We start from the raw sequence: 24,737 nt of genomic DNA on the forward strand, positions 1-24,737 counted from the left end.
AATAAATGATTGGATACGAATTTGTGTCAGATTATAAATAGGTGAAAAAATGTAAACATTGAAATCCGCCATCTTGACGTAAGAAACAAACTAATTTTCAGTCTTGGATTAAAGGACATTGCCCACATTGCCAGCGTATCCTGCATAAACAGTCATCTGCAAATATATCTTTCAATTTGTGTTTTACACTTACTTTTCTATGTTTTAGTTAATTTAATGTTTTAATTTACTACAGAATGGGACATCGTTCTCAAAGATGCCGTAGAAAAAATTATAGGTGGCGCTGTTTGTGGGCGTAAACATTTTACATACGGGTTCTTTTTTTGTCGACAAATTGACCTCTATCTGTCAGATTCAGGCGTTTGCCTTCCAACTGTGCCATACCTTCAGTGCATGCCGCACCAGAACCATTACCATTGGCAGTTACCCCCAAGTCAAAGAACAGTTCCAAGGAGAAACGGAAGGCATCTACTAACAAATCAGCCACCTCCACATCAGCATCACCAACAGTGACAAATACAACACCAACAGCAACTAAGACTAGAGCAATGCCATTCCCACTAGAAATGTTGTCACCTTCTGAGGATGCAGTATGCCAAAGTTCTCCTCCAAAGAAAGTTCGTAGAGGATATGCAAAGAGAGAAACTGCAAGGGTAAGAATAGTCATCATGGTCATTGGTTTCATTACTTCATAGGTTTATTAAAATTGCAGTTCCATTTTTATCGTTAATGCATACATATATATGTATTCTATCAGGGGTCAATGGGGTTGTGGCACTTCCCACATAGTATATACATATACAAGATAATAGGATGCCCTGCTTTGATAAGTCACATTCTCCAGCTGGAATTGACAATATAAAAATAAGAAGATATGGTATGATTGTCAATAAGATAACTCTCCACAAGAGACCATTGAAAATACACTGAAATTAACAACTATAGGTCACTGTACAGCCTTCAACAATGAGCAAAGCCCATTCCACATAGTTAGCTATTAAAGGCCTTGAAAAGACAATGTAAAACAATTCAAATGAACGACCTAATATGTGTACAATAAATCAATGTAAACAACAATGAACAAGGTATGCATGTTTAAAATCTAAATTATATAAAAAGAATAGGGTTCATCAAACACACCACAGTGTAACGTAAGTTACAATAACAGTCTTACATTTTATGTATATTATCATTATTAATACTTGATGAAGATAGTAAAGTTTTTGTGTTAATTGTTTTTTAGCTTATAGCTGAACATGTCCACAAAACAGCTGGCAATACTTCATCTGCAGCAGTAGTTGACAGCAGTAAGGGAGATGGTGTGGATGCACATGTAGTAGAGGAAACAACCGAATTATTGTGTGTTGAAGAGGTAAGCTATATTTTTCATTGTACATATAACTTGCGAGGTTTAACCATTATATTGAGATGTTTACACATATATAATAAGAAACTTTCTAAATGTTACTCTAACTTTTTTATACTAAATTATAAATTTTGATATATTTTATGTTTATTTTATGTAGTACAGAGGTACTTAAAATATGTAGAATTTGCAATGGTACTGTATTCTATTTTTTCTTTTTACAGGCTACAGAATTTGTTTTAGAAGAAAATGGTCCAAGATCCAAGACAAAGGGCACACAGTATAATTGTAAACCAAAAAGAAGATCAATGTTCTGTCAGACTAAGTTATCAACAAAAAAGAAACCAGTAAACACTGAAAGAAAAAATATGGTCAATAAAGGTAAAGATTAATTAATAAATTTTTTTATAGTGTTTTTATGGCAAAGCTACAAATGTATGATAGAGGAGGGGCATTACTTTTTTCTGTTTGTTTTTTGTCTGTCCTGTTCTATATGAGGTTGAAATTTAGCCATTATCCATTTGAAGTGATCTTTCCAGATTTACAAAAAAAAGTATGTCAAATCAGGGTTTTGACCCGCATATATGGTTAATCTTTGTTCCTAAAGAAATATGACATTGTTTTTTCTTAATAAAACAGGTACACAGACAGATTATATACAGAATGCTGAATCTCTCATGTCTCATGCAACTTTGTCGTCTTTTGCAAGGTATGTCCGTGTAATACAGAAGATCACAGAACTTAGTTGAAAATAGGGTCCGTCATTTTGATGGAGAGAAAAGCCAAAATCGGAAACTTGCAAGGATAAACATGATAAATGGAAGTTCGCAAATAAAATTATATTTACCAAAAATTGTCTTCAAGTCTATTTTCTTGATGATTTTCTCCTTCCTCGTTTTCACTGGTCTCAGAGTCGGAAGCGTATGGCTCGAACTGATATGGATTTATTCCAGCCACAGCAGCAACAACCTCCTCGATTTCATCTGTGTCGGAATTTTCTGTCAGGTTTCTCTCATCTTCATCACCAAAAGATGACGACCCACACGACAAGTCATTTTCTGGTTCGTCTTCGTCATCACTGGGCTCGATAGGCCGTGGTTCAGATGCATTCTCCTCATGTGCCATTGTTTGGAAGTTGATATTTGTTCCCGATGTGACGTCATGCATTGTTTTGGGTATTAGCCGGAAGTGATCGCAAGGCCGTAACTAGGCCTTTTATTTTAGTGAGGCATAGTAATTGAGCCGAGCGAAGCGATTTTTTTTTTGGCAGGGTATGGAATGAATGGTGCAAAATCCTGCATTATGAGCATTTCCAGAGAGCTTGAAAATGTTTAGAATTTTGACACTTTTTATATAAATTGTTCATGTTTAAAGACATTTACTTACACCAAATTTTTAACATCTCTATTTGATTTATATGTCAGATAAACTTCCAAATAAAAATATGAGTCTAGTACCAGAACATAAAAAAACATCGACTCAGTAGAAATTGTTATTCAAATGGACAGTTACGTGAAATCGTTTCAAAATTTTTGGTCTGCTGACATCCTTATCGCGATGAACATGGACTGATGGAGCATGGAAAGACCACAAAATCCATCGCCTCTCGTGCAAACCTTTTCCTAAGTTTGCAGTCGTCTCAGGGCATAAAAAAGAATTTCACAGCAGAGGATTGTCAATGGGAGAGTTAATAAAAGCACAAGAACATGTTGTACATTTGTGTAAAATTCCTGAAAAAAAGGAATTATGCATTCCTTTACCATCATACAATCGCTGTTACAAAATATTAAACTCGCTTTTATGCCGACAGAGTAAACAATCTAAGGGATAGAATGAGATAAGATACATGTATATGATTCTATATATAGAGTTAGTTTACTAGTTTGATATGGGTACAGGGGAGTTGGACTGGAGTTTTTTCACCGTTTATATGTAGATTTGTGATTTCAAATTATTTCTTGTAACATATTTAAGATCGAGAATCAATAAATTAGGGGTTGGGGTCCGATCCCGAAATCCCGAATATAAAAGGAACGAAATTCCATTGTCCAGAATTAGAAAAAGTAAAATTCTCGTTTTAAAGGTCCTCAATAACGTCAAATTGGAATACAGGATTTTATTTTTAAATTTTAAGGTTGAAGAAACATGGATAAAAACTAATCCATGCAGGCAGGCCTGGGGCCATTACATTGCAATGTAATGCATTACATTACAATTACTTTGTGATTCTTCCATTACAATTACAATTACATTTTTTCTCACATGTAATGCATTACATTACAATTACTTTGCCTGTGTAATGCATTACATTACACATTACTTTTTCAATATAAAAACAAAAAACATTTCAAAAACAGAGTTATATGTACATATGTATACAGTGTTAGGGACATAGACTTCAAATACTGGTTAATTAATATGTTCATTGCACTTTATCATCATAAGTGGTTTAAATATGATGCCATTAAGAGAATAGCAATCAGTTCTGTACACCTTTCTGGCAATACTTAAAAGCCTTTCTACAGGAGCTTATGTGTGGGAAATGGCTAAATACTTGATAGTTGTATTAACCAAAGAAAAAAGGCACACTGAATTTGACTTCCATTATTCCAGTGCATTCATTGAAATTTCTTCACATGGCTCAGACAAGTAGATGTCAACATCATGTACTGCTTATACCCTTTGATTGAGTAGTAGGAGGCATGAAACTGAAAAAGTCACTTTTAAGTTTCTTAGGTGGTGGTAAAAAATAAATAAATTATCATATAATTTTGTTTCTAACATTGATCACTTAATCATTAAGACATCATTAAGGATTTCAAAGGGATATAATAAATGTGTCATTAAAGGATTATCTTGTGAAATGCCTAAGGGTTCTGTGAGGACAAACATAGGTTGAGAAGATTTGATTGCAATAAAAACATTGTGATATTAATTAGGTGAAATAACAACACAGACAGGACGCAAACCACAGTTTGGTTTAAAAATGTTGTTTGATATATTCAATATTTCATTGAAATACATGTGAGGTGTGTATAGAATTATGAAATTTTCATCTTCATATTTTTTTCATTGATCTATATAGTTTTGTTTGATAATTTTTTTTATAAGATTTTTCAAAGACCACCTAACACCAAAATATTCCCATATCATATTAAACAAATAATAGAAACCAAGATCAAAGACTTGATATTTTTTACCATTTTATATTTCTTACCTTAATGTGTGTTTTAAAGATTGATGTAATTTATTTAATACAGTAATTAACTGTTTTTGTTAAAATTTTATTTTTATTATACAATAATTCTTCAATTTTATCTATTTTACCAATTTGTAATGAAAAGTAATGTACTGTAATGGAGGCATTACATCAATTTTTAACTAAAGTAATCATTTACATTACATGTAATTGTAATGCAGAAAATGTGCATTACAAATTACTTTGCATTACATCCAAAAAAAGTAATATTACAATGCATTACAATTACAAATTACCATTACCCCAGGCCTACATGCAGGTTTCATATGATTTATATTTTGTTAACATGTTAAGAGAACAAATAAAGTTGGAGAACCAGAGAAATAAATAGGCAGACATGAGTCAGAGGACTGCTCCCGTACAAGTCTATTTATAGTCATTGGATTAGTTCCAGAGGTAATTTTCAATACTCAAACTCTTAGTTCTGTTGTGATCACAAGCAACATCAGTAAGTTTACTAGAATTATTCCCTCCTCATGCACATTCAGTATCGCTTTTCGTTTTCTGCAACCAGAGAACCATGATTATTACTGTTACTAGGTTAATGTAATCGAGAAACATTACCCATTGAGATGCTGAGCTATACTCAAGGAAGGATAGTTTAAAAGGAATGATGTCAAGTTATAGAAATTAAGGTTGACACAAACTAACAGAAGACATATGTTTCGTATTTAAATACCATAACAAATAAACTCATAAAAAAAATTTAGTGTCGAAATTTTAGTGAGGCAACTGCCTCACTTGCCTCATAGGCAGTTACGGCCTTGGATCGGCAATTAGAATCGTGCATCTTCGGTAACAGGTGCGATAATGAACTTTGGACCATTACTATGGCTTTATTTCTCGATTTTTTTTTCATCGGGTTTTTTGCATACGACATCAAACGATATATTAATTACATTTTCGAAATAAAAAAAATATTATTTTTTTTCCTGTTGTGGCTCTTTAATTGAAGTAATGAATAATAATTAGAAAAAGGCTAAAGAAAATTAGCTAACAATTTTGTTGCAATTACACCAAAACAAATATAGGATGAATAGGACTCTTTGAAAAACGGTATTGAAATATTTATGTTTTGTAAATATTTACCTCTTACTCATTTGCTTTATAACTGTTTATTTGTGTACATAGAAAATTAATGACGCAAGGCTTATTTGACCAATGGCTAGTTTTATTATCTGCAGTTAAAGTTGAACTGTCAGATTAATTAAGACAAGTAACGATGTTTTGGGGTGTAGGGTAATAAAATTAGTTATGCCTATGTGTTTTGTCTAAAGAGAAAGTAATTAAACTCTATGGTAAAGGTCAGTTGGTCAAGATACTAGAAGCTGTAGTACTGTCACGACTGTAAGAATTTTCCTTGATTGTTTTAATCAGTATAGATACTGAAGGACATGGTTTTTAAAGTTTATATGTTAAAACTTTGTAACGTAGTTTGTCAATGCATCTGAAGTAATGTAAATTTGTGAATGAACAGATAACGTATTATTTAATTCATGGGAATTACCATAGGATACATTGTCGTATTGTTGTGCCATAGTATGATTATGTCTGTCCGTCTGTGTCGGTGTCGTTCATCCCCTCGGTCACGTTACAATATTGAATGTATTTCTTTCAATAAGTTATTTCAAGGTCATTTCTCATGACATCTTCTTTCTGTTACAGCATTTCTTTCCTATAAATTTGTGGTTGCAGTGACGGATCCAGAGGGGTCGTAGAGGGCGTAGCCCCCCCTTTTTGTTTGCACTTTTGTTTTTTGTACAATGATTAATCAGACTAGACTTCGTGAACGCGATTTCCCGTGCGTGTATCTAATTTTCATGCGACAATTCTTTACTTATAAAGATATTTTTCGCTCGTATTTACTGTAATATATTATGGATTATGTCAAAGTCATGTGATTTGCTACGGTGGAGTTGACTCGTGCATCGAAAAAAGTGTTACTCGAGTCATTTGGAAATTCAAATTACAGTAACATATTGCTTTGGCCGAGGATAAAAAGCATGACACCTTCAAACCGACAAAGGATTTAGCAAGAACATATAGACTTCTATTTCACAATTTCACTAAACAGAAAGTAATACTTTATTACATTCTTGGGAAAAAAGTTTCACGTTAATATTATTTACCTACGAAAGCAATGTTTAACCCCACACGCCCCAGTCTATTAATAACATAGCTGAATAATGATCCCCAGTCAGTAAGCTCTAGATAGATTTTGATTCTAAGGTAAGAACCATTTGATTTACGGAGGCAGTCTGAGTTTTGCCTTAAACAAAGATTCTGGCTGTATATATATGCATTAAAAAAAGTAATCTTGTCCGTTTTTTTTTGTGTTTTTTTTTTTTTGGCTATTAGAAAAAAACATTTCTAGCAATAAATGAACATGATGAATAAACATCGGCGTATTTTGTTGGGGGTGGGCGGGGGGGGGGGGGGGGGGGGGCTTGTTTCACGGTTCGAATGCAAATCCCATATCTGACCAGAGTGTCTGTTTCGCCGGACTGATATATTGAATACTTTTTTCAAGGCACGACTGCAACCTGCCTGCTGGGTGTGGCCTTTATGTCTCCATTTGTTGACCGCCATTCATAAATTCGTTGTCATTTCAGACTCATTCGTAGCCTTGGTTGTTTTGGAACCCCTCACTTCCCTTGTTGGGTGTCAAACATTTTTGGATAAATATTGCTTGTTAGTCTTTCTTAACTCGTGTCGGATAAACATTGCTTGTTTGTCTATCTTGTCTCATGTGCGGGAGTTAATTCTCACTACAATGAAGAACCTTTGGTGGCCTACAGCTGTTGTTTCTACTATGGTCGGATTGTTGTCTCTTTGACACATTTCCATTCTTAATTTTATTATAGTAATTTCATTGAATAGCCCGGCTTATATCTAGTTTACAACAAGAAGTCTGTGAGGTTATGCTACCTAAACATACAACAAATGAAAATCTTCCATGTACATTTTTACTGACAAATTTTATGGTTTTTTAGCCAAGAAAAATGGTTTTAATAATTTTATTATAGACAAGTAATTGGGAGAATACGGCATCAAACATGTCCAACCCTTACACTTTAACTATAAGATATACAGGAACTGTTGCAAAAGTGCATTTTACACTTATTTTATGGTGTGTTAGCCAAAAAAAAAGTTTAAAAAAGATCTTATTATACCTCGCCCCCTTTCCAAAATCCTAGATCCCCTAGCTTGTCATGCCGCAACTATTTCTTATTAGATCGTATTTCAAATTGATTCACCTTTCAAGCAAATTTGTTGCCGGCGCAATAAAATATGTGCGTCTGCATTCTCAGGTAAATTGAGGTCAACAGTCGACCTGGCGTAGAGTTCAATATTGATTGCATTTAGTTTAAGAACAATCTAATCAAAATATTCAATTTTAGCTCACTTGACATAAAAGGTCAAGATCAAGTGAGCTTTCCTCGTCATTTGGATATGTCGTCGTCGTCTGGGCCCATTTAAAACAAACTTGGACACAATCATCATTGGGGTATCTTGTTTAAAAAATGTGTCAGACGACCCCGCCTGCCAACCAACATGGCCGCCATTGATAAAAATACAACGTAGGGGTAAATGCAGCTTTTTGGCTTACTGTAGATTCATTATTATTCGTTGGATACATATATTTGTGGATTTCGTTGGTACAAGTGAACCATGAAATTAAATGATCAACGAATGTCAATTTTTATATAGGCGTTAGGCGTGTACGCAGACTTCCACAAAACCACGAAAGTAAGTATCCACGAATATGCAAGTTTTCCTTAACCCACGAAAATTGATACCATCGAAAACAAATGAAATTTCAGAATATCTTTGAAACTAAAGCATTTAGAGTAAATTTGACAAGATAAAAATGTTCATCAGGTTTAGATATATCTGGCCTGAAATCAGAGATTCCGTTGCTGGGTAGCTACACCTGAATTAGCAATTTTAAGGAAATTATGATGTTTTTGGTTATCATCTTGAATATTATTATAGATAAAGATAAACTGAAAGCAGCAATAATGTTAAGAAAACTACGATCTACAAATAAGTCAAATTACCATTGTCAATAAACCCCTAATTCCCCAGTCACAGTAGACCACGATCGCACTACGCTCACCACGATCTAAAATAAATTTTAGATCGTGGTGAGGTCGCGGTATGAGCGGCATGAAAATGGGATTTTTTGTTGTTTCTACGATGCTGCTATATTCTCATTACGCTTATTCAACGATCCCGCTACGATTATACCACGTTCTCACCACTCTTATTCTGCGACCTAAAAACGATTATCGCGATCTTACTACGCTCAATAAGTTCTCACTACGACATACCATTAATCCGACTGCAAAACGATCTTACCGCGCATCTTCTGCAATTATAAAACTCTCTTATCAAGATCATTATCCGATCTTAGCAAGTGCATACCGCGATCCAATTACGCTCTCATCAATAATATCCACATCATATTCCATATTAATACTGTTCCATTCCTTCCAACTGTCATTAATAAGTAGAATTCCAGAAAACAACACTGACATGCCACCAACATCCACCAGAACTTGTGTGCGTGGTGGTAGGGGTAGTAGTTGAGTCAGATGGGCCTCTGGTACGAATCCTTATCCAGTAGAGATGTCGAATCAACAATCCAACCTGAATCAACGTATTGCTAATCCATCTAGATCAAATAACGATATTTCATAAAGTAATAGTGGTACTGACACAAAATCAAAACCTGAGGAGCTTTTATGTATTTTAAAGACAATGACAATGAGCATGACTAGAACTCGAAATGGTTGTAGTATGAACGTAATCAGGTCGTAGGATGAGGACTGCATGAGCGTGCTAGAATCGTAGAAGAAGCGTTGTTGGGTCGCAGAGAGAACGAGATGGTCGTTGTGAGGTCGTAGTAACGTCGTTTTAAGATCGTATCGCAATCTCTCCGACTATAATCGCGCATTTTTAAGCTAGGTTCACACTCCCGATCAGACCAACTCGATCAAGACAAATTAAGCGATCGGGAGTCTGTTCCGTCTCAATCAACAAGAATGTTCGGGTCGTCATCGATCTGACTTTCTACCCAAGAGTTTTTGACATGTCAAAAACATTCGAGTAAGGATCGAGAAGCCAGTCACTCGAGAAGAGATCAATAATTCGTCGAGTAGCGATCGAATTGATCGGGAAAGGATCATGTAAAGATCGAGTTAGGTCGGAATACAAATAGTTTACCGATCAGTACTCGATCATTTCGATCTTTGCTCGACTAATATCTGATCATTTCTCAATCAACGTCAATCTGTAAGATATGTGGTCAAGATTAACTCGACCAATGCCGATCGCTTCATGATCACTGCGACTTCTATATTTTTTTCATCCCAGACCAACTCGACCAAAACCCGATCTCAACGCGACCACATTCGATCACTCTTCGATCTCTACTCGGCCATACACGAGTATACATCAGTGACGCTCGAATCCAAAAAAGTTAAAAGGGCCAAATAAAGTACGAGGTTGAAGAGCATTGAGGACCAAAATTCCTAAAAGTTTTGCCAAACACAGCTAAGGTAAACTATGCCTGAGGTAGAAAAGCGTTAGTATTTCAAAATTTCATGTGGTTATGATAGATCTGCCCTGAAATTTCCAGACAAATCAGACAACCCGTAGTTGGGTTACTGTCCCTGAATTGGTAATTGTAAGGACAATTTGCAGTTATTGGTTTATCTTGAATAAGATTATAGATAGAGATAAACTGTAAACTGTAAACAGCAATAATGCTCAGCAAAGTAAGATCAACAAATAGGCAAACATATCCAAAATGGTCAATTGACCCCTAAGGAGTTATTGCCCTTTATACTTAATTGTTTACAATTTTTTGTAAATTTTGTAAACATTTACAAAAAATCTTCTTCAGTGAATCAACTGGAACACATAGAATTAAACTTAGCCACCATTTTCAGTAGGGTATCTCGATTAAAAAATGTATCCGATGATCCTGCCATCCAACCAACATTGCTGCCATGGCTAAAATCGATTGATTATTTGATTATAAACGTCCAGTGGCAAATATTTCATGCATGTTCAGGACGAAAATAAACATAGGGGTTTTCTGTAAAGAAGTCCATGGGAAAATGTTAAAACAATTTCAAATGGTCACATCTTGAACACTTATTTAAATAATGATAAGTGGTCTTCAGTTACTAATATAAGACTACACTGCAGGAATGACCTACTATTAATTTAACTATTAGGCCAAATTAAACTACACTTGGTCTTAATCGTTAAATGGGTATCTTGTACTATTTGTTGTGATTTTCACCTTATTTTACATGATTTCCAAAACAAAAAACAAGGTGAGCGACACAAGCTCTTCAGAATCTCTTGTTTCATTCATATTGTGCTTTGTGAAGAATTTATTTTCATGCATTACAATTTTCAGTTCTCTTAAACCCTTTTGCCAAATTAAGGCATTTTTTTCTACAAGAAAAAAAAAACGTCCCGCAACTGTCTCTCAGGCCTCTCGAACAAGAATCGACGTGACAGCTAACTGAAGCCTCACACATATTTCTCGGCGTCGTTGCTTCATGTTCATTTTCTTTGCCACAATTCAAATTTAGTCCACGGGACACATAAATGTATGATGACCCGCTATTTCAACTTGATCTGAGTTTTGGGGTTATATATATATTTGTAATTTTCATAACATTTTGTTGAGGCAAACATAACTTAGAAAATGGAAACAAAAAATTCGGCCTTTTTTCATTTCTAAAGGGGCATAACGATAGAACGGAAAAATTGACACAACCCAGATTAATTTTTTTCTGTGTTTTGTGGTGCAAAGTATTGCATATAAGTTTTATATACTATTGGTTGGGGAAAACTAGAGTTATACAGCGTACGGACTGTTGGGCGATGAGACGGACAAGGTTAACACTTAATTTTATCCTCTATAGTGGCGGGGTCTCGAAAATAAGACATTTTATTCATTGTACGTTTTATACTGAATATGTTCTCAACCGACCAATACCGATAATTTCTGCGACCAATACTATTATACGATCATGTCGATCTGGTCTAGTCAGGATCGTGTTGAGATCGCTTATTGTTGATTTATAAAAAAAGACGACGTGGTATGATTGCCAATTAGACAACTGTCCACAATAGACCAAAATAACACAGAATTTAAGAACTATAAGTCATCGTACGGCCTTCAACAATGACCAAAGCCCATACCGCATAGTCAGCTATAAAAGGCCCCGATATGACAATGTAAAACAATTCAAACGAGAAAACTAACGGCCTTATTTATATAAAAAAATGAACGAAAAACAAATATGTAACACATAAACAAACGACAACCACTGAATTACAGGCTCCTGACTTGGGACAGGCACATACATAAATAATGTGGCGGGGTTAAACATGTTAGCGGTATCCCAACCCTCCCCCTAACCTGGGTCAGTGGTATAACAGTACAACATAAGAACGAACTATAACAATCAGTTGAAAAAGGCTTAACTCGTCAGATGGACAAAAATACAAGTGGACGTGGCCGGGTACTTAGTCGAGAAAGTCGAGTAAAGATCATGTAAGGATCGTAAATTGGTCGGGATCATCGAAAAGATATTGAACTAGTGGCTGGATTCTATGATCAGTCGCGAAGAAGTCGTGAAGGAGTCGGTAAAGGTCGAGTTTGAGTCTTTTGCGGTCTGGTAGCAGTCGGTAGAAACTCCAAATGCAAACAGTCCCGATCAAAAAATTGGTTACGCTTGATCGTGGAAATTTGAGTAGTCGGGTATAGAATTGATCTGATCAGCAGTGTGAATCTAGCTTTAATCTAATTTATGTTGCGGTCGTGTCAGTCTATTTTGTATAAATATTTGGTCATCAGCTTTTGCTCTGAAGCTTTCAAAATGTTAATAAAAAGTGTTAAAGAACAAATTAAAAGTGTTTTTGTTTATTAAAGTTATTGCCCTTGTACAGTGGAGATCACTTCTAACCTCTCATTAGAACTCTCAGAATAATCTGTCATAGAACTGTTCTAGACTGTCCTAAAACATATCTACCTAGAACAGTTCTACCCTAGAACTGTTCTAAGTAGAACTGCCAGGATCAGTTCTAGGGTAGAACTATCTAAAACTGTTCTAGGTAGAACTGCATGTCCAAAATCAGTTCTAGTCGTAGAACTGTCAGCAGAAATTACCAAATCAGTTCTAACCGTAGAACTGTCAGCAGAACTGTCAAAAACTGTTCTAGCCGTAGAACTGAACAAACCTGTCAGGATTGTAGAACAGTTCTAAATGACGTCACTGCAGTTAGAGCATCTCACTGGTCACCATTCAGTGTTCTAACTATCGTTGATAAAGCCACACGCAAAATATATTATATTCTTTTGACTTATCTATAGTTAAGACAAAGAGTTTTTAAAACTTTTCTATGAATAGAACTGACTAAATCAATTCTAGCAGTAGCACTGACCAAATCAGTTCTAAACTGTTTTAGTCGTAGAAGTGTACATGTTCTAGTCGTAGAACTGTCTTAAACTTTGGTCAGTTCTAGGTAGAACTGTCTAAACCTGTTCTAGGGTAAAAGGTGTCTGGATGACAGTTCTTCATACCGGAAACACGTGTTATGATTTCGCAATATTTATTTTTGAGTTTTGAATTTAAAATTTTGAAATTTGAATTTTGAATTCTGAATTTTGAACTTTGAATTCTGAATTTTGAATTTTGAATTTTGAATTTTGAATGATCCTTCTCGGCTTTCGTATGTCCTTTATCTTTAACGGCCAAAATACAAGGATTCTCTGGTTTGTCGAAGGCGAAGGGAACTTTAGGTTTGCACTCTGGTCTGAGTACACAGTTATAGTCCCTAGTCTGCATGTGTCCATATTGTGAGTTAGAGCCGATGAAGTTTTATTTAATGATTTGTCCTAAAAGTAAAACAACACACTGTAAAAAAATATTATTGAAAAAGCACAGGTGGGATTTTTAATTTATTGTTTAAGAATATGCACTACTAAATAACTGTGTACTCAGACCCTCTGGCCTGCATGTCCATCTGTCAGTCCAGCAAATCACTTTTTTCTTCATGCTTCAAGATATTGATTTGATATTTGGTATATTGTTTTTTCATGACAAGTTACAGGTCAGTTATGATTTTTGTTCTGATCTGGTAGTTTTGTGCAGAATTATAATTGGTCTTCAAAAAATTAACTTGAATTTTCAGTTTTCCACAATTTTTTCATCACGACTGAATATATTGACTTGATATTTATTATATGTTGGAATATATTGACTTGATATTTATTATATGTTGTAAACATGTTAAAAAATTGCACTTTTAATTTCAAAATATGCTTTATACCATGCAAGGTTGGGCGGTACCGCCCCCTGTATTTACCAGTTGTATTTACCGGTATTTACAGCTCTGGACAATACTCTTCATGCTCCTGAAGTGGTCAATACTAGCAAATACTGGTCGATTGAAATTTTCATGGTTGTTTTCGCTATAAGCATACATTTATTGATGTAAAAGTCAAATCTATTTTAAAGTTTTATCTTTATTTTCCTTTTTAAACCAAAAAATATTTTTATTTTTTTCCAAAATTACTGGCTTTGGACTTTGATAAATTCTTTAAAATCACAGTTACAGGAACTTTTTTCCTAAACGATTTCAGATATTGGGCTGATTTTTTGGTATGTGAGTTAACCATGATGAGTTACAACTCAAGTATAAGTTTCATTCAGCATTCATGAATTAAAGGAGGAATCCCTGGGGGTCATCTCCACCCCTATAAATTTGAGAATATGCTATTATCTTGTAAACAGGTCAAATCCCCATCCCTAAACCATATATGGGCGTTTTTCAATAAAAACGTACTTTCTTGTCCCAGCCACTTTAAAAAAAATGTGTTTGATCTTTGCACGTAATTTTTTGTGCATGCAGTCAGTACATTGAATTAGATATAACATTTTTAAGCAAAGAAACAGTTTATTTTTTAGAGGGATTGATAAGATATTGATTCCTGAATGGTCAAAAACAACCAAAATGGCATGTCCCTAGACCGAATATAAGTTCTTTAATAATTCAAAAGTATGTTTAGAGCCAACATATTTTAATAAAGAGCTTTTAACATAGGATTTTTTATTTTAGGAGGTGTGTCCCTAACACAATGTCCACTACGAAACGAAGTCATTAAAACTTGCTTATAAACAGTTTTATAAAATCAATGTAATTTTTTGTTTGCAAGAGAGATAAACATTAGGGTCTTACAAAAGAAGTGATGCTTTTATAACGGCAATTAAACTGTTGGTAAGAAAAATTGAGCACATCAAATGGACCAGAGTGATACCGTATTTTTGTAAATGTCCACTACGAAACGGGTCAAATCTCCTTCAGTAACTGGTTTTTAAAGTATGAAAAAAATATCAGTGTACAGCTTAATAACACTTTGATGAATACAGTCAGTCTTGTTACTATTGCAATATTGGGGTTGTGAGAAAAAAATAAAACATGTGAATACGTCCCCTACGAAACGGTCCCCTACGAAACAAGTTTGGGAGAAAAACGTTTCGTAGTAAACACTACCACTACCATGCAGTCTTTTTTTACTCTTTTTTCAATTATATTCGTGCAAAGCAAATAACAAAGGTTAGTTTCATGTAATTTTTATTATGTTTTTATTAACACAGAATAGGGTTGATGTCAACTACGAAACTTTTTGTCCACTACGAAACGGTTTTGTCAACTACGAAACGCATCAAAATAACCACTACGTAACATGAGTTGTACCTTTATATGTGAAGTACTGTCTAATCTTTATCGATAAAAAATGGTTCTCCAATTCAGAAAAAAAATGAAATTTTTCTAGTATATAAAGTAAACAAACTGGAATGTCTATAGGAAACATTTAAAATTGCAAAAATATGTGTGTTTAGAAGCAGTTTCGTAGGGGACAAAAGTCCCCTACGAAACAGTACACAAATTATGAAAAAAATATCATTTTAAAGAGTATTGAAGATTGCACTTTTTGTTTACAAACAGGTCTATAATAGAGGTATTCAAAATAACTCTTGAAAATAAATTTTAGACTAGTTGGTTTTCCATTTTTTTTTAGGTCTGAAAGGAACGCTTTTATTGAAAAACGCCCATATATTCTTGAATGGGACGATAAAACAAATTTAATTATGGTAAAGGGAAGTCCCTAGGGGTCGGCCCCACCCTGTTCAATTTGAGAATGTGCTAATATATTGTAAACGGTCTAGATCCCCAACCCTAAACCATATCATTTCTTGTAGAGGACAATAAAACAGATGAAATGAAATAAAAGGTAAGTCCCTGGGGGTCACCCCACCTCATTCAATTTGAAAATGTGCTATTATCTTGTCAACGGTCCAGATCCCCACCCCTTAACCATATATATATAAGGGGACAATAAAACTAATTGAAAAAAGGGAAGTCCCTAGGAAGTCACCCCACCCCCTCTTATTTGAAAACTTTGTAAACAGTTCATATCCCTAACCCCTAAACCACATATATTCTTTTATGGAACAATAAAACACATCAAATTAAATGAAATATAGGGAGAGTCCATGCGGGGTACCCCACCCCATTCAATTTGAGAATATTCTTTTATCTTGTAAACTGTCCAGATCCCCACCCCTAAACCATATATATTCTTGTAGTGGACAATAAAACAAATCAAATGAAATTGAAGGGAAGTCCCTGGGGTAATCCCCACCCCATTCAATTTGATAATGTGCTATTATACTTTTAAACGGTCCAGATTCCCACCCCTAAACCATATATATTCTTGTAGGGGACAATAAAACAAATGAAATGAAATAAAAGGGAAGTACATAGGGGGTCAAACTTCCTCTTGTTAAAAGTTGTAAACGGTCAAGATCCCCACCCCTTAACCATATATATTCTTGTATGGGACAATTAAACAAATCAAATGAATATGGGAGATTTGTTTGGGAGACTTCGTAACAGCATCCTGTTACAATTACTTCTCGTTGGTATGTGAGCTTACCATGAAGAGTTACAGATCAAGTTTAAGTTTCATTCCACTCCGCTAGTTTTTGCCAAAATTAAGGGTTCACAACTTTGAAAATTGTTGAAAAGCACAGTTATACGGATATTTTTCTACACGCCTCCAGATTTTGAGGGGATTTTTGATATGTGAGATTACCTTCATGTTTGTGTCATGTGTTATTGAAATTGCAGATTTTTCAACTTTTTGAGACGGGGCCATTCGTGGTGCTTTGACACATCTAATTAAAATTTGTCCACATAAAGGTCCAAAGGATTCAAACTCAAACTTAGTTTGATTTTAACCACAATTGAATTCTTGGGATACTTTGATATGTGGAATCTAAACATGTCTTTCCTTTTTATACAACTGCAAGCAAAATTTGCAGTCGTATATTGGTATCATGTCGTTGTCATCTGCAACGTCTGAAGACATTTAGTTTATTGACAATAACTTTATTTTAAATGAATGAACTCTATGAAATTTTAACGCAAGGTTTGAAACAACAAAAGGAAGGTTGGGGTTATGGTCCCAATAGTTCATGAATTTAAAAGAGCCTGAAAAGGGGTCCAAATAAGCATTATTCTAGTTTCCAGAAAACAACTTGTGTGTAAGTGTAAGCATCTTTCTGAAATTGTACCACAAGGTTCCATATCAAAAAAGGAAGGTTAGGATTGATTTTGGGGGTTATGGCCCTAACCGTTTAGGAATTAGGGCAAAAATAATACTTTTTCTTATATTTTGTATAAAGTGCTTATTTCTTGATCAATTTCAATGCGGTCCAAAATTTAACTTTGTTTGATTAAATCAGAAGTTCAATTATTTGCGTTCTTTGATATGCCAAATCTAACTGTGTATTTAGATTTTTTATTTTTGGTCCCAATTTCAAATTGGTTTACATTAAAGTCCAAAGGGTCCAAAATTAAACTTAATTTTATTTTAACAAAAAATGAATTCATGGGTTCTTTGATATGCTGAATCTAAACATGTAGTTAATTTTTTTTTATTATGGGCCCAGTTTTCAAGTTGGTCCAATCAGGGTCCTAAATTAAACTTTGATTTCAACAAAAATTTAATAAATGGTTTCTTTAATATGCTGAATATAACCATGTATTTAGATTTTTGATTTTTGGTCCATGTCAGCAAATTGGTCCACATTGAGGTAAAAAGGGTCCAATATTAAAATTTGTTTGATTTCATCAATAATTGAAATCTTTTGGCTCTTTGGTATATAAATGCTAAATCTAACCATGTATTTGGATTTTGGATATTGGACCTTAATAGGTAAATGTCAAATTTAATTTTTTTAAGTTCTGAGACCCACGAAGTCATTCTCTATCAGAAACCTATGTTGTATCAAACATTTAATCACATTCCAAATTTAGAGCTGTATCAAGCTTGAATGGTGTGTCCATGTATCGCAAATAATGATTACCTTCATATAACTTTGACCATGTTGAAGCACTTATGTCCAGATTTTTACTTTTGGTTCTCAAATACAAACTGACTCAGTTCCTTGATTTGATCTATGCAGGACCTCAAGAGATGATTAAAATCTCAATTTTATCTTAATTATCATAATATTTCTTATCTTTTCAGATGTCAAATGCTGATTCTCAGGGTAGTTTGTGGTTACCGAATAGCCTTGACACTGACACCAGTGAACATATGGACAACCCAGACATCCCTCATCATGATAATTCAATGAAACGTAAAGCACCTGATAATTTTTTGCAATCCTGTGGTCTTAGCCCTGTGAAGAAACAACTAAAAATCAACTGGAATCTATCATCAGAACGCATCCAATACGACTATTCAATGAAGACCAAACAGATATTTGAACAGGTGGTTAATGTTCTTGCACCAGGACAAGGAAGTCATCTCCTTGATTCAGTCATGCATTCAAATCCTTCAACTTCATCTGACAAAACGCTTGAAATTTTATCTACAGCTTATGATTTATCATCTGATTGGGGAACACAGAGACAGATTTTGTCAGTATTTGCAAATAACTTTACTTTCAAAGAAATGAGTACTTATATTCCAAATTTAACAAAATATAGATATACAGCTGCCAGAAAACATGCTTCAGAAAAAGGACAAGGACAGCCTGTTCAAATTTCACCATATACCCGCGAAGGGTTGTCTGAACATCAAATTAAATGTTTTATTGATTTTGTTATGTCTCCAAGCGTAATGACTGATTCACCATTTCTGGAAACAAAATAAAAACTATCAAATGGAGAACTGTATCAAGTACCTCAAATAATAGTGTCCGCTCTCGAGTTGTAGAACAGTACCAGACTATTTGTAGGGAATCGGGAATTAGTGATCTGGCAAGTGACAGATCATATATGAGAATATTACAGGCCATTGAACCTAATATCAGAAAAAGTATGAAAGGTCTAGAAAACTATGCAGCTGATGGATCCAAAGGTATTGATGACCTGAAGAAAATTGTAAATGTATTGGGCAAACAGTTGAAGGCAAAGAATGGGAAGATGGCATCTTACTACAATTATCCAACTGTAAACAGTATTTGAAGCTTGATTATAAGGTTTGTTTTCTATATAGATGAAAGTAACATGTAATAATGATATAATTCATGAGACACTAATCCATTCAACGCAGGACACAAAAATATATTCAGAACAAGTTCCATAGGTGACTGCAGCCTTCAACAATGGAATTATACATTAAGTAAGCTAAGGCCAAAAAAAAAAAGGTTGAGAGATGAATTAAATTCCAATTGGAAAATTTGAAAATGTTGCAAATACAAGTGCAATGATATTTATATTTTCCTTAAAGCACTATAAATGATTCTTCAAGAAATCCTATTTACACACCTAGTATATAAAAACAGTGTAAATTTGTATCAATTACTCGATCAGTTACTGTATAGAAATTTACTATATATCACCATATATGGCCTTCAATAAAAGTGGCTGAGTAGTCTAAGTAGTAACTACTGTAATCACTATATAGCCAGTCTGAGGTTGTGATTTCGAACCCTGTGATACAAGTGCACTCCATTCCAGTCGAAGGTCAGTGGTTTTCTTCGGACTATCTGGCTTCCTACACCAATAAAAACTTGCCTCCATTCAGATAGAACAAAGCTGTGCTTAAAAGTGGCATTAAAACATGAAAAAAAGTTCAAATCAATCAAAGCCAAACCTATTCGCAAAGAAAGTGATAAGATAAGGTCCTGAATAACAAATTTATGTAAAACAAAAATGAGAAAACTAAATTTTAAATAGTAAGGCATATTTACTTGATAAAAAATGGACATATTTACTTGTTGATAAAAAATGGACATATTTACTTGTTGATAAAAAACGATTTTTCATTTCCATTTCAGATGCATATATCACTTGAAACTGAAATACCAGACCATTGTTGTCAGTTTGCTCTCTCTTCTGACAGTAGAGAGTACAATGTAGCATGATCACACTCCCATGATGCTGCATGTGCAAATTGTAATGATTTGTATCATGTATTTGAAGGAATCAAACAGGCTGCAGGGGAAGTGGAGTTTGAAAGTGAAGACCAGAAAGATGACATTCAATATTCTTTGTCTCAGGTATTTAGAAAATGTCAACATTTATGTTTACGAAACCAAATTTGGGAATTTAAGATCTTTGCCTTAGTATAAAAATATTTGGTTCAGTTTTAAATCTGTGCTATATGACGTCAGCGTGCAAAATGCAGATACAGCCATTATTCATGAAGCATTGTTAAAGTCAGAATGTTGCTCCGATAGATTCAATGTTAAAAAATACCAAAGGAAGAAGTAAAATCCCTACCAGTACTTTTCTACCACATTTTTTCTTAGATGTAACAGGAACCACATACACTATTTTATTTGGTCCAAGGATGCAATAAGTATTTTACATTTCTCTGTTTGGGGAATAAATCAGATATCAGACAATTATCCATTGTCAAATAAATCTTATATCTGACATGGGTTGGTGTCTTCTGGATATTCTAACGCAATTATTGGTATAAATGATTCTGATTGGATAATAGTAAAAGTAAAATTTTCTATCTCCTTGTCTGTAACTAAAAAAGCTGACTTTCTTTAATGAAAATTTTACACTGAAATAATGATTGAAATTGAATTATGTATTTGTTTTGCATTAGAAAATACCTGTGTACCTGTCTCTGCTACTTAATTAGGCACAGTAAAACTAATGAAACTCCTCAAATCATTGAATATAATACAGTTATCTCTTAATTTCACCCACTTTTGCCTCATAAAGCTTATGTTTATTATCTGATGTCACAAACATCTATTCATTTCTTTGCAAATTTTAAACATTGCACAAAACAAATGAAGATAAATGTCAAATTTTACTTTACTTTAATTTGCAAGTATGTTCATTGTTGAAAGACTAATAACAACCTTAACCATAAAATAAACAAATACTCAGAAAATCAGAGGATAATAGCTATCAACATCTAACACAAAAACTAAAAATATTAAAAACAACATAATTCCACCAGAAACCAAATGTCAGAAATAATTTGTAATATTTTTATCATGATGAGCAACCAGGTGGTATAATTTCCTGAGAGCAGATTTTAACTTCATTGATTCAAATCTTTATCTTATATAATATTACCTTTAGAGAAAGTAGTATTCTTCGTTAGCAATATTTTTCTGCATGATTTCGAAATGTGAACAAGCAGAAATAATTTTTATATTTTCTAGCAATGGTCTTAAATTCAAATGACTGTATATGTAAACAAAATTCAGAGTGTAAAGGCGTTGGAAGAATGGAAAAAGCACTTACTGAGATCAGTTAATCAAGATAGAGCTCGAAGTCATGTTATAGAGAATTTATCAGATGGGGAAGTACTTATAGAGAGGGATTGGGCAATTAAGCTTCTTCCCATGATGTATAGGGAATCACAATCAAAGTGGTTTGCCAAAAGAGGAATGAATTGGCATAAAACAGTTGGCACATACATATAACCAGGAAGATTTGGACAATTAGGACTTAGATATAAATCAAGTTCAGACAATATATTTTAAGTGCTATAGTGACAATTTATTAATCCTTTTATCAAACCTTTTACATTTCTTTGTGTCTAATTAGTTCTATTTTTAAATATATGTTTGTCGTGATGGAAATCACTCTGACCATGACAAGTTAATCCGATGGACACTAATCCTTTTCTATAGTAACTGTTTTTTATATATGCTTTTGTATGCTATTTTGTAGTCAGTTTAGGTCTTAGGTCTGGTACTGTCCGGACCTTGCTAATAAAGTTTAAAGTATTGGTATTCCGTCTTTGCATCACTATAACACGGAAAACGCCCGGTTATATATTGGTTGGGGTACCCGCGGCACGATCCGAGCTAGTTCCCCCAAACTAGTAAATAAATACCTTCAGAAGCAACAGTATGGAAGGATCCTGGAATTACCAGCCTTGCAGAAATGGACATCCGTTTCCGTTAAAAGCAGATACTTGTTTGGACTTTCTATGCAAATATTGCGGTAAGACATTGAACGTTTTCACCTACCATCGGTGTTATGCAGTTAACGCTTATTGTTACAAGTGCAGACATCATGGACATTTTGCCCGTATGTGCAATTTTCACGTTACTGTGGATTCATTTATTTTCGTGGGTATCAATTTTCGTGGATAGAGAAAAAAAGACGTTTCGTGGTATACGTAAATTCGGGGATCGCTGATTACAACAAAAAACAAAAAAATAGATACGTAATTCTTGGATTTCTTTTTGATTTAGGAGATCATATAACCGCCTTGGTTTGATTAATAATAAAACAAAACAAAACAAAAAAGGAATTCATTGAAAAAGTTGTGAATTGTCAAAATCCTCGCTTGGTCATTCTAGGTTAAAGTGTTCATTGATAACTTCGATTACAATAATTATTTGTTGTTTTAAAATTTATAAATTCTTGTCTGAATTCTATAAGGCATTCAAAACTTTATGATTGAAAGCTCATTTCCCTAATCACGATATAATAAACAGTGATATAAGTATAAGGTGTGAAAATAAATGTTCCTGTCATAAACAATATTACCTACGGGCAATATCCCCGTACTTAATCCTATTGATTTTTAATCACTGGTAAACCAAACTATGACACGGTAATTAACAACTTGCAGTTATTTTCCATAAACCGTTTTAATCAATTTTAAAACGTAAATTATCACTCATATTCGATATATTTATTATAGATTTAATCAAAATACTTGTATCTTCTTTCAATAAAGAACACGTGTTATGTTACAATGTTTATCGCTGGTCAACACTATACTAGAACTGCATAACATAACCGGAAATAAACAACCGACTCCATACACATTTCTCGGGATTATTCTTCGTTGAATTCTTAAATTCGTGGTTCGCTTTGACCCACGAAACCCACGAAAATTGGTATACCACGAATAAAAATGAATCCACAGTAAGTCATGTGAAATTCGAAAACCGAAGAAAAAGTCGAAATTCAAAATCCAAAGAGACAGCGATCGAATGAGAACGTTTATTGAGAAGAAACAAATGTCTCAATTTCCGTTTCAAGGACTTGAGGACAAGGAAATCTCTTCATTTACGTGCTCTGTACAGGACGAATCCGTGAAACAACACCTAAACAAGTTGAAAGAGTCTAACCGAAACTTCATCAAAGAAATCAGTATACTCAAGTGTGAAAATTCAAAATTGGATACCGTAGTGGAAGATAATGTGATATTAAGGAACAATTTGGACAAAGTAACTTTGGAACGTTTAAAACATGTTCGGTTAATCCAAACAATCGAGCTGGAGTTAGCTGAACATGCAAGTAGAACTGAAAATTTTGAGAAGGAAATACTGCGTTTGAAAGAGGAAAACCTAAATTTAACCAACGCCAGACAACGCTTAACAATGGAGTTTGAAAATACTGACATGCACTACAATCGCATCTTAAATGATATGGAAGACGAAATTCAGAGACTGAGGGAAGAGAACGTAAACAGTAGACACGAGATTCAACAACTAGATATAAAACATTCAAACCGAGGTGTGCGTTCGACCCTTGCAATTTGCTCGCGTGGCAATTCGCAGCAACATCATCGGCGTGGAGGAGGATACCCACGACGATAACAAAATTCATTCGGCCAACTCGGAGACCGAGTTTAGGTGGAGTAGTGGCGAATAACACCAGGAAGATTTGGACAATTAGGACTTAGATATAAATCAAGTTCAGACAATATATTTTAAGTGCTATAGTGACAATTTATTAATCCTTTTATCAAACCTTTTACATTTCTTTGTGTCTAATTAGTTCTATTGTTAAATATATGTTTGTCGTGATGGAAATCACTCTGACCATAACAAGTTAATCCGTTGGACACTAATCCTTTTCTATAGTAACTGTTTTTATACGACCGCAAAATTTGAAAAAAATTTCGTCGTATATTGCTATCACGTTGGCGTCGTCGTCTGCGTCGTCGTCTGCGTCGTCGTCGTCGTCCGAATACTTTTAGTTTTCGCACTCTAACTTTAGTAAAAGTGAATGGAAATCTATGAAATTTTAACACAAGGTTTATGACCACAAAAGGAAGGTTGGTATTGATTTTGGGAGTTTCGGTCCCAACATTTTAGGAATTAGGGGCTAAAAAGGGCCCAAATAAGCATTTTCTTGGTTTTCGCACTATAACTTTAGTTTAAGTTAATAGAAATCTATGAAATTTTGACACAAGGTTTATGACCACAAAAGAACGGTTGGGATTGATTTTGGGAGTTTTGGTTTCAACAGTTTAGGAATTAGGGGCCAAAAAAGGGCCCAAATAAGCATTATTCTTGGTTTTCGCACAATAACTTTAGTTTAAGTAAATAAAAATCAATGAAATTTAAACACAATGTTATGACTACAAAAGGAAGGTTGGTATTGGTTTTGGGAGTTTAGGTCCGAACAGTTTAGGAATTAGGGGCCAAAAAGGGACCCAAATAAGCATTTTTCTTGGTTTTCGCACCATAACGTTAGTATAAGTAAATAGAAATCTATGAAATTTAAACACATGGTTTATGACCATAAAAGGAAGGTTGGTATTGATTTTGGGAGTTT

General features: G+C 34.1%; 1 protein-coding gene and 1 long non-coding RNA gene across 2 annotated transcripts; both read left to right on the forward strand.

Annotated features, from left to right (window-relative positions):
* The first annotated feature begins 382 nt into the window (after positions 1–382).
* On the forward strand, positions 383–2,219 carry LOC143047009 (uncharacterized). Its single transcript, XM_076220012.1, has 4 exons — positions 383–653; positions 1,244–1,372; positions 1,591–1,747; positions 2,006–2,219. Exons 1-4 carry the CDS (start codon positions 549–551, stop codon positions 2,113–2,115), a joined length of 501 nt encoding a protein of 166 aa, XP_076076127.1. The 5' UTR covers positions 383–548; the 3' UTR covers positions 2,116–2,219.
* Positions 2,220–18,219: 16,000 nt separating this feature from the next.
* LOC143045581 (uncharacterized) lies at positions 18,220–21,621 on the forward strand. The gene is made up of 3 exons (XR_012968978.1): positions 18,220–19,216; positions 20,018–20,239; positions 21,416–21,621. It is a non-coding gene; the product is annotated as an uncharacterized LOC143045581 (long non-coding RNA).
* The last annotated feature ends 3,116 nt before the right edge of the window (positions 21,622–24,737 follow it).

This window comes from Mytilus galloprovincialis, chromosome 9, assembly GCF_965363235.1.
Source record: "Mytilus galloprovincialis chromosome 9, xbMytGall1.hap1.1, whole genome shotgun sequence".
Lineage (NCBI taxonomy): Eukaryota > Metazoa > Mollusca > Bivalvia > Mytilida > Mytilidae > Mytilus > Mytilus galloprovincialis.

Coding starts and splice junctions, on each gene's coding strand:
- LOC143047009 (XM_076220012.1), top strand. CDS start 549: ATGCCATTCCCACTAGAAATGTTGTCACCTTCTGAGGATGCAGTATGC. Junction 1,373..1,590: donor AATTATTGTGTGTTGAAGAG/GTAAGCTATATT, acceptor TTCTTTTTACAG/GCTACAGAATTTGTTTTAGA. Junction 1,748..2,005: donor AAAAAATATGGTCAATAAAG/GTAAAGATTAAT, acceptor TTAATAAAACAG/GTACACAGACAGATTATATA.